The 12,500-nt window shown below is 38.7% G+C and overlaps 1 protein-coding gene across 1 annotated transcript in view; it reads left to right on the forward strand.

Moving 5' to 3' along the window:
- LOC113817386 (uncharacterized) overlaps window positions 1–12,500 on the forward strand; it is a 50,054-nt gene that overhangs the window by 15,646 nt on the left and 21,908 nt on the right. Inside the window, exons 2-6 of the mRNA XM_070119123.1 lie at window positions 8,895–9,024; window positions 9,394–9,494; window positions 10,863–10,975; window positions 11,461–11,773; window positions 12,207–12,356. Of these exons, the coding sequence (XP_069975224.1) occupies window positions 8,895–9,024; window positions 9,394–9,494; window positions 10,863–10,975; window positions 11,461–11,773; window positions 12,207–12,356 (807 nt within the window). The remainder of the gene's footprint in view (window positions 1–8,894; window positions 9,025–9,393; window positions 9,495–10,862; window positions 10,976–11,460; window positions 11,774–12,206; window positions 12,357–12,500) is intronic.

The raw sequence follows: 12,500 nt of genomic DNA on the forward strand, positions 1-12,500 counted from the left end.
TCGGTCTGTGTGAATCGCAATTGCCGAGTAAAAATTGTTTCGATTGTCCAGAATATGCTAGATTGTTATATAAAAAGAAAGTGGACAATGGAACACAAAAGAGAGCAAAAACATAGACACATTACATGCCTCATATATTTTGCACTATGTAATAACGCAATATCCGCTCTGTCTGGATTTATTCATGATTTTTTTTTTCTAGCAAAGAGAGAAAAAATGTACCGCATATATTTTTTGTATATCTTAGATAAGCCACGTCAAAATCGAAGATTTTCTCTTTCTTTTTCAATTCTCTCTGTTTCTCTCCCTCCCTCCCTCCCTTCTCTCTCTCTCCCTCCCTCCCTCCCTCCCTTCTCTCTCCCTCCCTCCCTCCCTCCCTTCTCTCTCCCTCTTTCCCTTCTCTCTCTCTCTCTCTCTCTCTCTCTCTCTCTCTCTCTCTCTCTCTCTCTCTCTCTCTCTCTCTCTCTCTCCCTCTCTCACTCCTTCACTCACTCACTCACTCCCTTGCTCTCTCTCTCTCTCTCTCTCTCTCTCTCTCTCTCTCTCTCTCTCTCTCTCTCTCTGTCTCTCTCTCTCTCTCTCTCTCTCTTTCTCTCCCTCTCTCACTCCTTCACTCACTCACTCACTTCCTTTCTCTCTCTCTCTCTCTCTCATACGCATTTCCACATACGCTATCAATATCAATCTGACTGTGTAACTATCTTGTTTAACTGGTATGCAACGCCATCGATACGCTCAACACGTGATGTAGACCAAGAACGAAGGTTCTGGTATTGGAAAGATGGCGGGAAAAGTTGAATGACACCAGGCAAGTCCCAGAATGGCGTTCTAGCTGAATAACACTTCACACAACACCCATAAAATGCATATTCTAGTCGTGTGCGTATGGAACGACATGGATAATACATTAGAACCTTTCCTTTTGTATTCTCAGCGGTTCCATAGTACAGCAATCCTGCATGGTATTATTCAATTTTCTTGTACTGTGGAACCCTATATTTTCAATATCTATTTCCCTAAAATCATAGGCCTACTAGAGTTAAATAGTTAGGTATAGCAGTGTTGTTAGAGCGTTAGGTTAGGTTAGGATGTAGACGACCGTAGTTTCGTAATATCTGAAGAGTGGCTGAATACGTTATGTAAATCCATGGCGTAAGTTATGGATGTTATGCGAATGAGCAACGTTATTGACTAAGGTGAATAATGGATCAGAATATTTTACTATTTTAGTGTGAACATTCCTACTCCCGGCTTCTGCATAACAAAGCAGATGGTAGAGAGCTGTTACATTTGGTTTCGAAAGATTTAGTGTTGAAATTCCTACGATATACCACTATAGCCGTGGACTGTGGCACATGGCAGAAAGAAGCGTTTTATGATTTGCTGTTAAAACGTTTTGTTTCGATCCATGATTCAGCAGAAGTTACATGCTCTCGATCTCTACGTTTTTAGTATTGGAGGAGAGAAGCTGTCGTAATGACTAAATATGATATGAAATTGTCTACAAGTTAAGCCATTTAGGAATGTATGAACTGGCCTTAATATAGGTTAGATATCGGCCAACGACAATGAAATTAGGCCCATTATGATATGTGTACAACATGAAGTGTCAACGTAAATGTCGATAATTCCATCTAAATGCGGTTGTTAGAGGGTGAACAAAAGTGTAAAGATCTATTATCTTAAATTGCTGGTTGCGTGGTAACGGAATTAATGCATTGTTAACTTTTGCATCATTTAACCAGCGATATAAGAGTGGCCAATCTATTACTATCAAGCCAATATCATGCAATATCATATCTTATTATTTCGATACTGTGTTGTCTACTATCCACCACTTCACGTAATCTTTTTCTTTCGAATAACATTCTAAACTTAATAACCAACTTGAAACTATGAAATCCATACAAAATTATTTATGCAGAATCCCACGACAACACCCTCCTCTATGAAAGGGTTATGAATGAAAATGAATAACTCAGTGTAATAGACATGTTTCTATGAAATCTTTATTCGTGTAATTCTGACCAAGGCGCCTCAGTGATATCTCCTGCGCTGTGAAGATATTAAGTATTTTCATTCAAGATACTCATTAAAGATTTCCAATTTTCGTTCATACCACCACCTATATCTATCACAATATTCAACGCCCTCGATAAAACAACGTATACACTTGGTTTTTAATCTTCTATGGCTATGAAGTCATGCAATAGATATCGTGCTATTGATCTGTTTGTTAATGGACACCGTGGTATATCACAAAGGCCTCGATAGTCCTTCTCAATTCTTTTCTTATCAGTCGTAAAACAAAAGTAACGTCGCAATGTAGAAATTACTTCTCTTTTAGTGCGTGGAATACAGTGGCGTTGCAGCGTCATCTTAATCATACAGCTTTTTATGTGTGCGCGACTGTATCTGCCTTCGTGTTATTATGTATAGCATTGTAGGTATTACCTTAATTATACTAGTCTGTATTAATGAGATTTGCTTATATATTATGTAGTCATTGCAGTAAAAGACTTACAAATGCGAGCGCGCGTACACACACATACACTCACTCACTCACACTCACTCACTCACTCACTCACTCACTCACTCACTCACTCACTCACTCACTCACACACACACACACACACACACACACACACACACACACACACACACACACACACACACACACACACACACACACACACACACTCACACTCACACACACACACACACACACACTCACACACACACACACACACACACTCACACACACACACACACACACACACACACACTCATACACACTCACACAATCTCACACGCACACACTCACTCACTCACTCACACAAACACACACACACACACACACACACACACACACACACACACACACACACACACACACACAAACACACACACACACACACACATTCACACGCACTCACACACGCTTTGCGAGCGCACCAAACACACATATCATGCACCTCCTTAACATGTTAATATGACAGTAATAACCCCATTTATTTAGCGTTCATGAGCATGTCTAGGACTACTCGCCAGCGTGGAAATAATCTATAACATGGCCCTGAAACAATGGCCAATAACAGGTCGCATGGCCCATGAATCTATATTTTCTTAGGTTCATGAAAAGCGCTTTGATAAATGGACATTAAAAACAATAAGACGTTTTCTTTGATTATATTATTCTGGTTAGGTATAATGTAGGTGCGATTAAAACACCTGGATGGAAAGGAGGAGAAGGAAAGAGGGAGTAAAAAGAAAGACAAAAAGGGAGATGAAAAATAGGAAAGAAGGAGAAGAAGAGGCAAAGAAGAAAGAAAAATAAGGGAAAATTAAAACACCCGGATGGAAAGGAGAAGAAAAGAGGGAGTAAAAAGAAACAAAAATGAGAAGAAAAATAGGAAAGAATAAGAAGAGGCGAAGAAGAAAGTAAAAATAATGGGAAATTAAAACACCCGGATGGAAAGAAGGGTATGAAAAGGGAAAGTAAAAAGAAAAGAGAAAAACAAAAAAGAATGAAATAGGAAAGAAGAAAGAAAAATAATGGGAAATTAAAACACCTGGATGGATAGAAGAAGAAGAAAAGGGAAAGTAAAAAGAAAGAGGAAAACAAAAAAGAACAAAATAGGAAATAAGAATAATAGGCAAAGAAAGAAAAATCATGCGAAACCGACAAGCACAAACTGGCAATCTACTTTTCAAACATTAATTTCGCGATCTCTTTGTTATAATGTAAAAGTCGATATAATGCCCAGTTGTACATATTTTATAGCGTTGGACTGAATGGTGAAGTTACATCGCATGTTTGATTTCGTTAAATTACTCGGCATGTGGAGAGTTAAGTAGGTTTTCACATAAAGTTGTTCACAGATGTTCGCAGGTGTTCATATGAAGTTGTTCAGGCAAAGTTTTTCGCAGGTGTTCACAGTTGTTTACATGAAATTGTTCAGGTAAAGTTGTTCACTAAAGTTGTTCACATAAATTTATTCACGTAAAGTTGTTCACAAAAGTTGTCCACATAAGTTTGTTCATACATTTACATTACAAAAAAAAAATTGATAGCCCTTGTTTTACTGACATTTTACTGATACGAATGCGGATAACCCCGTGAGTGTAATCTGGTAGTTTATGAACAATAAATGGATGGCAATAGAACTAGTGAAATATAAATAGCTGTAATTATAGTAAAGCTAATGATAAAGATAGTTATGATACTACTACTACTCTACTACCAATGTAAACATTAGGAAGAAAACATCAATAACCACAACATTATTTACGATGAAAATAACACAGTAACACGATGATGATAATGATAATTTCAGCTATAAGTGTCGTCATTAGTAGCACCATCGTTTCCATAGTAACAATACTAATAAGAGGGATTGTATGAGGATGATAATAATGGTGATGTTGATGATGATAATGTTCATGATAATGATGATGATGATAACAGTAATGATAATGATAATAGGATTACAAAAATGATTATAATGATATTGATGATAATAATGATAACTGTAATAATGATGAAATTACAAAAAAATATTATGATATTAGTGATAATGATTATAATTGTAATGATAATGATAAAGTAACAAAAAATATTATAACAATATTGAGAATGATAATGATAAAGATTAAAATGATAGTAATAGTAATAAGAGTAATGATAATGATAAAGATGGTGATGATGATGATGATAACAGTGATAATAATGCCATTGATAATGATGATAATGCTAATAACTTATAATAATGATAATAATCATCATCATAATCATAACAACAACAAATACAACAATATCACAACAACAAACCCAACAATAAGGGAATCACGGAGAAAGAGGACAAGGACGACAACAACAACAACATAAACAAACAAACAAAGGGAAGTCAGGTGCCAAGGCCTCTGTCCCCTTGAGGTGGCTTCGTGTTCGATGTCTCTTTAATATGTGATGAGCCGTGTCAAGTGCCTGGCGAAGGAGGAGGGATAGGAGGAAGACGAGAGAGAGGGAGGGAGGGAGAGAGAGAGAGAGGGAGAGAGAGAGAGAGAGAGAGAGAGAGAGAGAGAGAGAGAGAGAGAGAGAGAGAGAGAGAGAGAGAGAGAGAGAGAGAGAGAGGGAGGGAGGAAGGGGGAGAGGGAGAGAGAAAGAGAGAGAGAGAGAGAAAATGGAAAGAGAGAGAGAGAGAAAATGGAAAGAGAGAGAGAGAGAGAAGGGGAAGATATAGAGAAGGAGGAGGAGGAAGAAGAACAAGAGGAGAGGACAGAAGAAGATGTAGAGAAGGAGGAGGAGGAAGAAAGAGAACAAGACGAGAGAAGAAAGAAGGAAAAGGGGGGAGGGGGAAGTAAAGGAGGTAGTTGAGGAGAGAGGGGGAGGGAGTAAGGAAGAGGAGAGAAGAAAGGAGACAGAGCAAGAGAAAGAGGAGCGACAGGGAGAAAGAGACAGAACAGGAGAAAGAAGAGAGGTTAAAAAAAGAGAAAAAGAAAGAGGAAAGAAAAAAAGTATGAATGAACAGGAAGAAGAGGAAGGAAGGAAGGAGAACAAGAAAGAACAGGAGGAAGAGGAGAGAAAAAGTGGGAATTACTGGCATGTTTTAAAGCCGAAAGATATAAACTAAAGAGAGAAAGAAAGAAAACACACGAGAAAACAAAGTAAAAACAAATAATAAAAAAGGCAGAAAGAAGAGGAAATGAAAAGTAAAACGAGGAAGCAAAGAAATAAGACGCACGAAGAAAATTGGAGAAAACGGAGATGAAAAAACTAAGATAATGGAAGAGTATAACAGATAATGAAGAACAGAACGTGGAATACGTAGATAATCAGTGAAGAAAAAGAAAGAATAGAAGCAAAAGGGATGAATGAAGAGAAACGAAAATGAGAAAAAAAACATCGAAAAAAAAGAAAAACTGAAAAAAAGGAAACATAAACACCCTCCAAAAAATGAAGAAAACAAAACGAAACAAGAGAGAGAAAAAAAAAACATGAACGGAGAAGTAGGAAGGACACTTCGGAGGCCGTCCTTGCGTGTGTACCGTGCCCCCCTTTCCGCCGTTGCGTGGGAGGTGGTACAGATCTGTTTGGTTATAGTGTACATTAACACCACCATGATATAAAACTAAAAAAGAAAAAAAAAAAAGAAAAAAAAGAGAGAGAGAGAGAAAGAAAGAAGAAGAAAGAAAGAAAAAAAGGAACAAAAAACTAAAAAAAAAGAAAAAAAAGAAGAAAGAAAAGAAAAAGAAGAAGAAAAACAAAACTACAAGCTAAAAAAAGAAGAAAAAAACGATTTTACTTAACATACGGATATCATCATAGAGCTGTGTATTGAAAATATGGCTATAAAGAAAAGGGATATATATATCTTTATATATATAAATCTTTATATAGAAATGGGTGGTACATGATTGTGTACACAAGACGCTTGAAATACGTTGTGACTTTAGAGCTTTCTGTAAAAAAAAAAATGGTAGGAATGTGTACTAGTTACATCAGTTCTATGAAAAATTCGTGAAAATAGGATTATAAAGGGTTGTGTACAAAACTTTACAGAGATATCCTGTGGTTATGCAAATATGGACAAAAATGGGTTAGTATATTCAAGTATGTCTCAAATATGTAATTGGAGAGAGATTATCCTCAGTATCATGATTAAATCAGTAATATTGATAATGACGAAAGATTATGCCATTGGTAGAAATGCCACCGACATTTATAATGATACTATTAAGGATACCGTTAATGATCCATGATATATACACCTAAACTCATTCTAAATATTTGATGAATATTTACTCTGTTTTCCTTTTCACGTAAAATATAGTGTAGCTGTGTGTTTGTGTGACAAATATAGTACCTGATATGAATAGTAAGAAATTATAGTATTAAATGCTGCACAAACGCGCGCGTACACACACACACACACACACACACACACACATATGTATGTATACGGTAATATACAGTGTGGGTCATTACACTGCCTTTCAGCATTGTTAACCTGTAGTAAAACACGAAAGGAATTTGTTATATGATATGACTCGGAGTAACTGAATGCCTTTGTTTTTAGTTTGTTATCATTCATTTATCATTCTCTTTCATTTAATATATCCCTCACGCAAAATATATTTATAAATAGATAATATAAAAAGGCAACGTTTCTGTTGTAAATTCGAAAGATATTCTTTGAAGGAACGTGAAATTTACATAACCTCATTACGTCCTTTGTGAACAACGCAACCTGAATTTTTAAATCGAAAGGGTGAGTTCATTATTCGTGTGAGAGATTTATAAGTGACAGGGAGGATCGCAAAGGAGGGCAGGAAGACACGATAAGACCGTAGGATTATCTGACATGAAAGCAAGACGATTTAATCCGTGTACTGACCCACCGAAAGGAAGGAATCAGGTCAGATTATGATCGTTTGTGTATAATCCTAGGTCACTAGAACACAGGGGTTAGGTACTCGACAAATAAGTGATTGTCTTTAAGCATTAAGTATATTACTACGAGGACAAGGAAGAACTAAAAAAAAAGAATAAATATAAAAATAATGTCATTGATTGGATGAACTTTGACCATAGTGTATAGTGTAACATCAGAAGCACGACGGAATAGTAACAAAAAAAGTAAACATAACGTCATACTTTCATGACCTGGATTTTTTTTTGTCCTAAAGTCCAACAAAGAGTATTTCTCTATAGTCAAGAACATGGAGGGCGAAAGAGAAGCAACTAAATAAAAAGAAAAATTTCGTATGTCAAAGAATGAAAAGACATTGCACTTCTGCCTGGTCTCCAAGCCTAACAAAGAGTATTCTCCGACAAAGAATACAACTGATTTCTGGGACTCGCAGGTGGCTTGGAAAAACAGGATACTATTATCTGAATGTAAGAGGTGATACCCAACGAGCTGGTCAAAGAAGACATCAGTAGACGGGGAACCAAAATATGTAAGAAACCTAAATCCGTAGAAGTGATCGGATAACATGAGATTTTGAAGTTGCTTCTAGAATGGTGAATGGCTGGTTTCACAAGCTAATATTGAGCTTTAATAAGAAACCGTAAGTGATGTACTGTTCTTATGGAATATGGATAAATGGGTAAAGAAAGAAATAGATATAGCAATAGGTACAAATGAAGTGGGAAAATATGAAATGGGAGGAGGAGAAAGAGGGGGGGAGGGGGTAGAGAGGAGAAGGGTGCAACATACCCAAATATCCCTTTACCTTCCAACTGCTGTGTGTACCTTTATTTTCTAGTGTCATGTAGCCTACTTAACCTGCCAAAATTCAATTTTCCATTCGTCAATGAACCCTTTACTTTCCATCAGCTATGCACATCAGATACCCCTTTATTTTCTACCTTGGAACACTCAAATATCCCTTTATACTCCAGCTATCATGCAGCGTATTCAAAAGTTCCTTTATTTTTCAGGTGTTAAATATCAAAATATATTCCACCCGCCAAGCATCCCTATATTTTCTAGCCATGTTACAATTCTATTTTCCAGCTGTCAAATTGCGTCTGTTTTCCATCTTTCGTACCTCATATTTATCTTTATTTTTCTCGGCTAACCCTAGAAACATACCAAATTCTTCTTTCATTTAGCTTTGGAATTTTTTTATATCTTCCATATTCCAACCTCAGATCCCACCCCCTCCTTTTTTTAAATTTCCCAGCTGACAAATGCACCTTTCTATTGCACCCGCCATGCAACAACCTCAACCCACCCCGATTCTTCTTTTATTTAGCTTTAAAATCTTTCTATATCTTCCATATTCCAACCTCAGGTCCCACGCCATCCTTTTTTTTCCCAGCTGACAAATCTTTCTATTACACCCGCCATGCAAACAACCTCAACCCATCCCCTTTGATCTTGCAGCTGACATGGGCGGCAGTGATGGAGGTAGCCATACAGACGGAGGCGGTGAGCGAGGAGGAGCTCGACTGGGACCTCAGCGGCCTCGTGGACAGAGAGACTCAAACGCTCCCTCCAAACGCGACACATTTTCGTAAGTTCTGAGATAGCAGGAGAATGATAGGCCTATATGCGGATCGGTATATGTTAGGTTTTGATGTGACTATGTGACTTTGATAGTTTGTGTGTGTGTGTGTGTGTGTGTGTGTGTGTGTGTGTGTGTGTGTGTGTGTGTGTGTGTGTGTGTGTGTGTGTGTGTGTGTGTGTGTGTGTGTGTGTGTGTGTGTGTGTGTGTGTGTGTGTGTGTGTGTGTGTGTACATGTCTGTATGTATGCATGTCTATGTGTGTGCGTGCGTGCGTGCTTTCGTGAGTGTGTGTGTTCGTGTGTGATTATGTGTACATATGTGTGCACATACAAAAGATGTAAACCCTCTTTCACCCTCCTTCTCACTTCCCCAACAGAGCTAAACCACACGGATGCATTTGTGCAGACGGACTACCGCTACTTCCCCCTCGCCAACTCCGAGGCAGCCCGACCCACCACCTGCATGAGCCCCGCCAAGGTAAACTTCTGACCAAAGTGGCTAAAAATGACTAAACCAAGACCAAAGTAGATAGAATTGACTCTCGGCCAAGACTAAAGTGGATAAACTTTACTTTAGAATCAAACCAAAGTGAATAGAACGTACTTAAAAACAATACAGAATGCAAGTAAATAGAACATACTTTGGACCAGACTTCGAAAAGCTCAATACACAATCGAAGTCACTCATATTGTTTTTTTAGTAAAATAATGTCAGTGAAGTCAGTATTCCTCGTCTCAAACACGAAGAATATGCGACATACGTCTATGAAATCGATCATACTACACGTCCACAGACACTCAGGTCCATGACAGTAGGAAAAAGATAATAAGCATACATTTTCTCGAGCCTTGTTATCAAGCCGGGGTGTGGAAGTGAGTCTATACTATTATCGCGGCAAGCTGGTGTATAAACTTAGCCCGACCATAACATGTTTGTGGATGTAAGAAATCGGGAAAGCAGAAGAATTTGATGACCCTAGGATTACTTGCATATTTTTGTTAGAAGATTTGTTTCTAGAGAACGAATCTAAATTCAGGTTAATATTTGTTTAAGGTTTTTATAATTATAAATTCAGTTGGATTTCTTTTAATATGTTTTTAGTTCTGGAAGCGAATCGCAATTTATCTATATAGCCATTGCAGTGTGTATTTCTAGAGAACAAACTTTCATTCAGCTAAATATCTTTTCAGGTCGTCTACTTCTATTTCTAAAGAATTAATCGAAATAGTGCTAAATACCCTTTTAAAGTATTTGGATTACTAGATAACAAACCTCAATTCAACTGAATAACTACTTAGTGTGTTTGCATTTCTAGAGAACTAATTTCAGTTCAGCTAACTTTTTATAATGTTCGTGTTTCTCGAGAACAAAGAATAACTTCAGTTCAACAAAACATCGCTTTAGTTTCTAGGGAAGCTTTGGGTTCAGCTAAATATCTTTTTGAGGATGTTTATTTTCAAAGGCTAAGTCAAAATACAGCTAAAAACCTTTTTTAGAGCAGGGGCTCACAACCAGGGGACCATGAGATACTTTCTGGAGTACCATGGAGTGATATGAAAATTATAACCAAATTAAACTAGACCTACATACTTCTATCTCTCACATATCAGTGAGCTAGAATCATTCCAAATAGTGTTATTATCTTATATACATTGTCATCATACACTATTGATAACCTGTAATAACTAAACCAGAGAAGATTACACGCTGAACGGAACAATGGAGATTATTATATAGCAGTAGGGGGACACTGTTTTAGAACATTTCTTGAGAACGACCAACAGTTCAGCTAAATTACTGTTCTGAATCTTGCTGAAAGAGTCTACCCTCCTCTTTGCCCAACAGAAGGTGAGCGTGGGAACTCAGACGGATACGATGACGACTTCAGTGTCCACGCAGACGGAGGAACCATACCTCCTGCCAGAGCCTCCTCCTCCCGTTACAAGGCCTTCTACGAGGTATTTCTCGATACTTCAATAAATTAGTTGTTGTATTATTTGTGTATTGGTGTAAGTTAAGAGTAAATACATTGGCATAATTGTCAGTCACTGCAAGTCACAATGAGAAAGGACTAAGATGTCACGTTTAGGATAGGAATATAATCCTCATCAGAAGACTAATAGGAAAATAATCCAATCTGGTTTTATAGTCTCATGCAGAGCCTAGTCTTTCTCCTTCTATTGAGGATGTGTTTCATTTCATCTTTCTACACGTATTGCTGTTTTCGTACATTTAGTTCATGATTATACATGTTACGAACGATTATATGATGCTAATATATCCCAAATACACTTTTCAAAATAGTAGGGGAAAGTAAGACTATCCTGTAAAGGTACAGCAAATAACAAGGTGATTTTTTAAACAATTTTCTGCATTAGATATAACAATTAGCAAAGACGTCTGCTGATAACTGCGCCTTTCCCTCTGCCCATTCCCCCCGCAGCGTGAGCGTCTTTGAGAAGCCGAAGGTCGTGCTCTCGGACGCGTGCGCAGGGCCCTCGACGTCTGGCCTGGGCTCGGCTCTGACACGCGCGCCGGTGCTCAAGGGGAACGTCTTACCCATTCCCCCGGGGGCGCTCCCCATTAGCCCCCCTCCCTCGCCCGAACACCCCCTCAGCCACCCCTTCGACCACGCGCCGCCGGGGAGGATGAAGGCGGAGGACAGGTGGCGTCACCTCGCGACCTTTCACCTGAACGAACTCCTGCCGTCAAGGAAGCGGTGGCCGGTGATGCAGCTACGCGGCCGGCGGAGGATGGTGAGGATGTGTGTGTGTGTGAGTGGTTGTATGCATGTGTTTGTACGTTTCTTTGTGTGTGTGTGTGTGTGTGTGTTTGTACGTTTCTGTGTGTGTGTGTGTATGTGTGTGTGTGTGTGTGTGTGTGTGTGTGTGTGTGTGTGTGTGTGTGTGTGTGTGTGTGTGTGTGTGTGTGTGTGTGTGCGTATGCCTATATGTATGTTCCGTTACAAACAGAGACAATGATATATATATATATATATATATATATATATATATATATATATATATATATATATAACCCCCCCTCCCCCCCCAAAAAAAAAAAAAATCTTTCCCTGCAATTCACCGCATCCCCACCAAACCTCACACAAACTCACCCCCCAGAACCCCGATACTCTCTGAACCTCCTCACCCCTCTAACTCCCCACCCCCCCTCCTCCTTCCAACCCAGGTCGACGTCAGCATCCAGACCGACAACGACATCCTGACCGACGAGGCTCCTCAGTTCGCCGCCCGACCCCCGCTCTCCAAGAAGGCCGAGCTGCTCGAGGGCGTCGACTTCACCGACCTCGACGTCCACGTCCTCACCGCTCCCGTCGAGGCGAGTCACAGACCTGTTCAACACGGGCCTTTTCGTCATGTTTGTGTGCAAAGAAAAACTTTGTTGAATGTTTATATATGAACATATGTGTGTGTGTATGAATATACATATATCTATCTATATATATGTATGTGCGTGTGTGTT

The sequence above is a fragment of the Penaeus vannamei genome, chromosome 43 (assembly GCF_042767895.1).
Source record: "Penaeus vannamei isolate JL-2024 chromosome 43, ASM4276789v1, whole genome shotgun sequence".
Taxonomy (NCBI): Eukaryota; Metazoa; Arthropoda; class Malacostraca; order Decapoda; family Penaeidae; genus Penaeus; species Penaeus vannamei.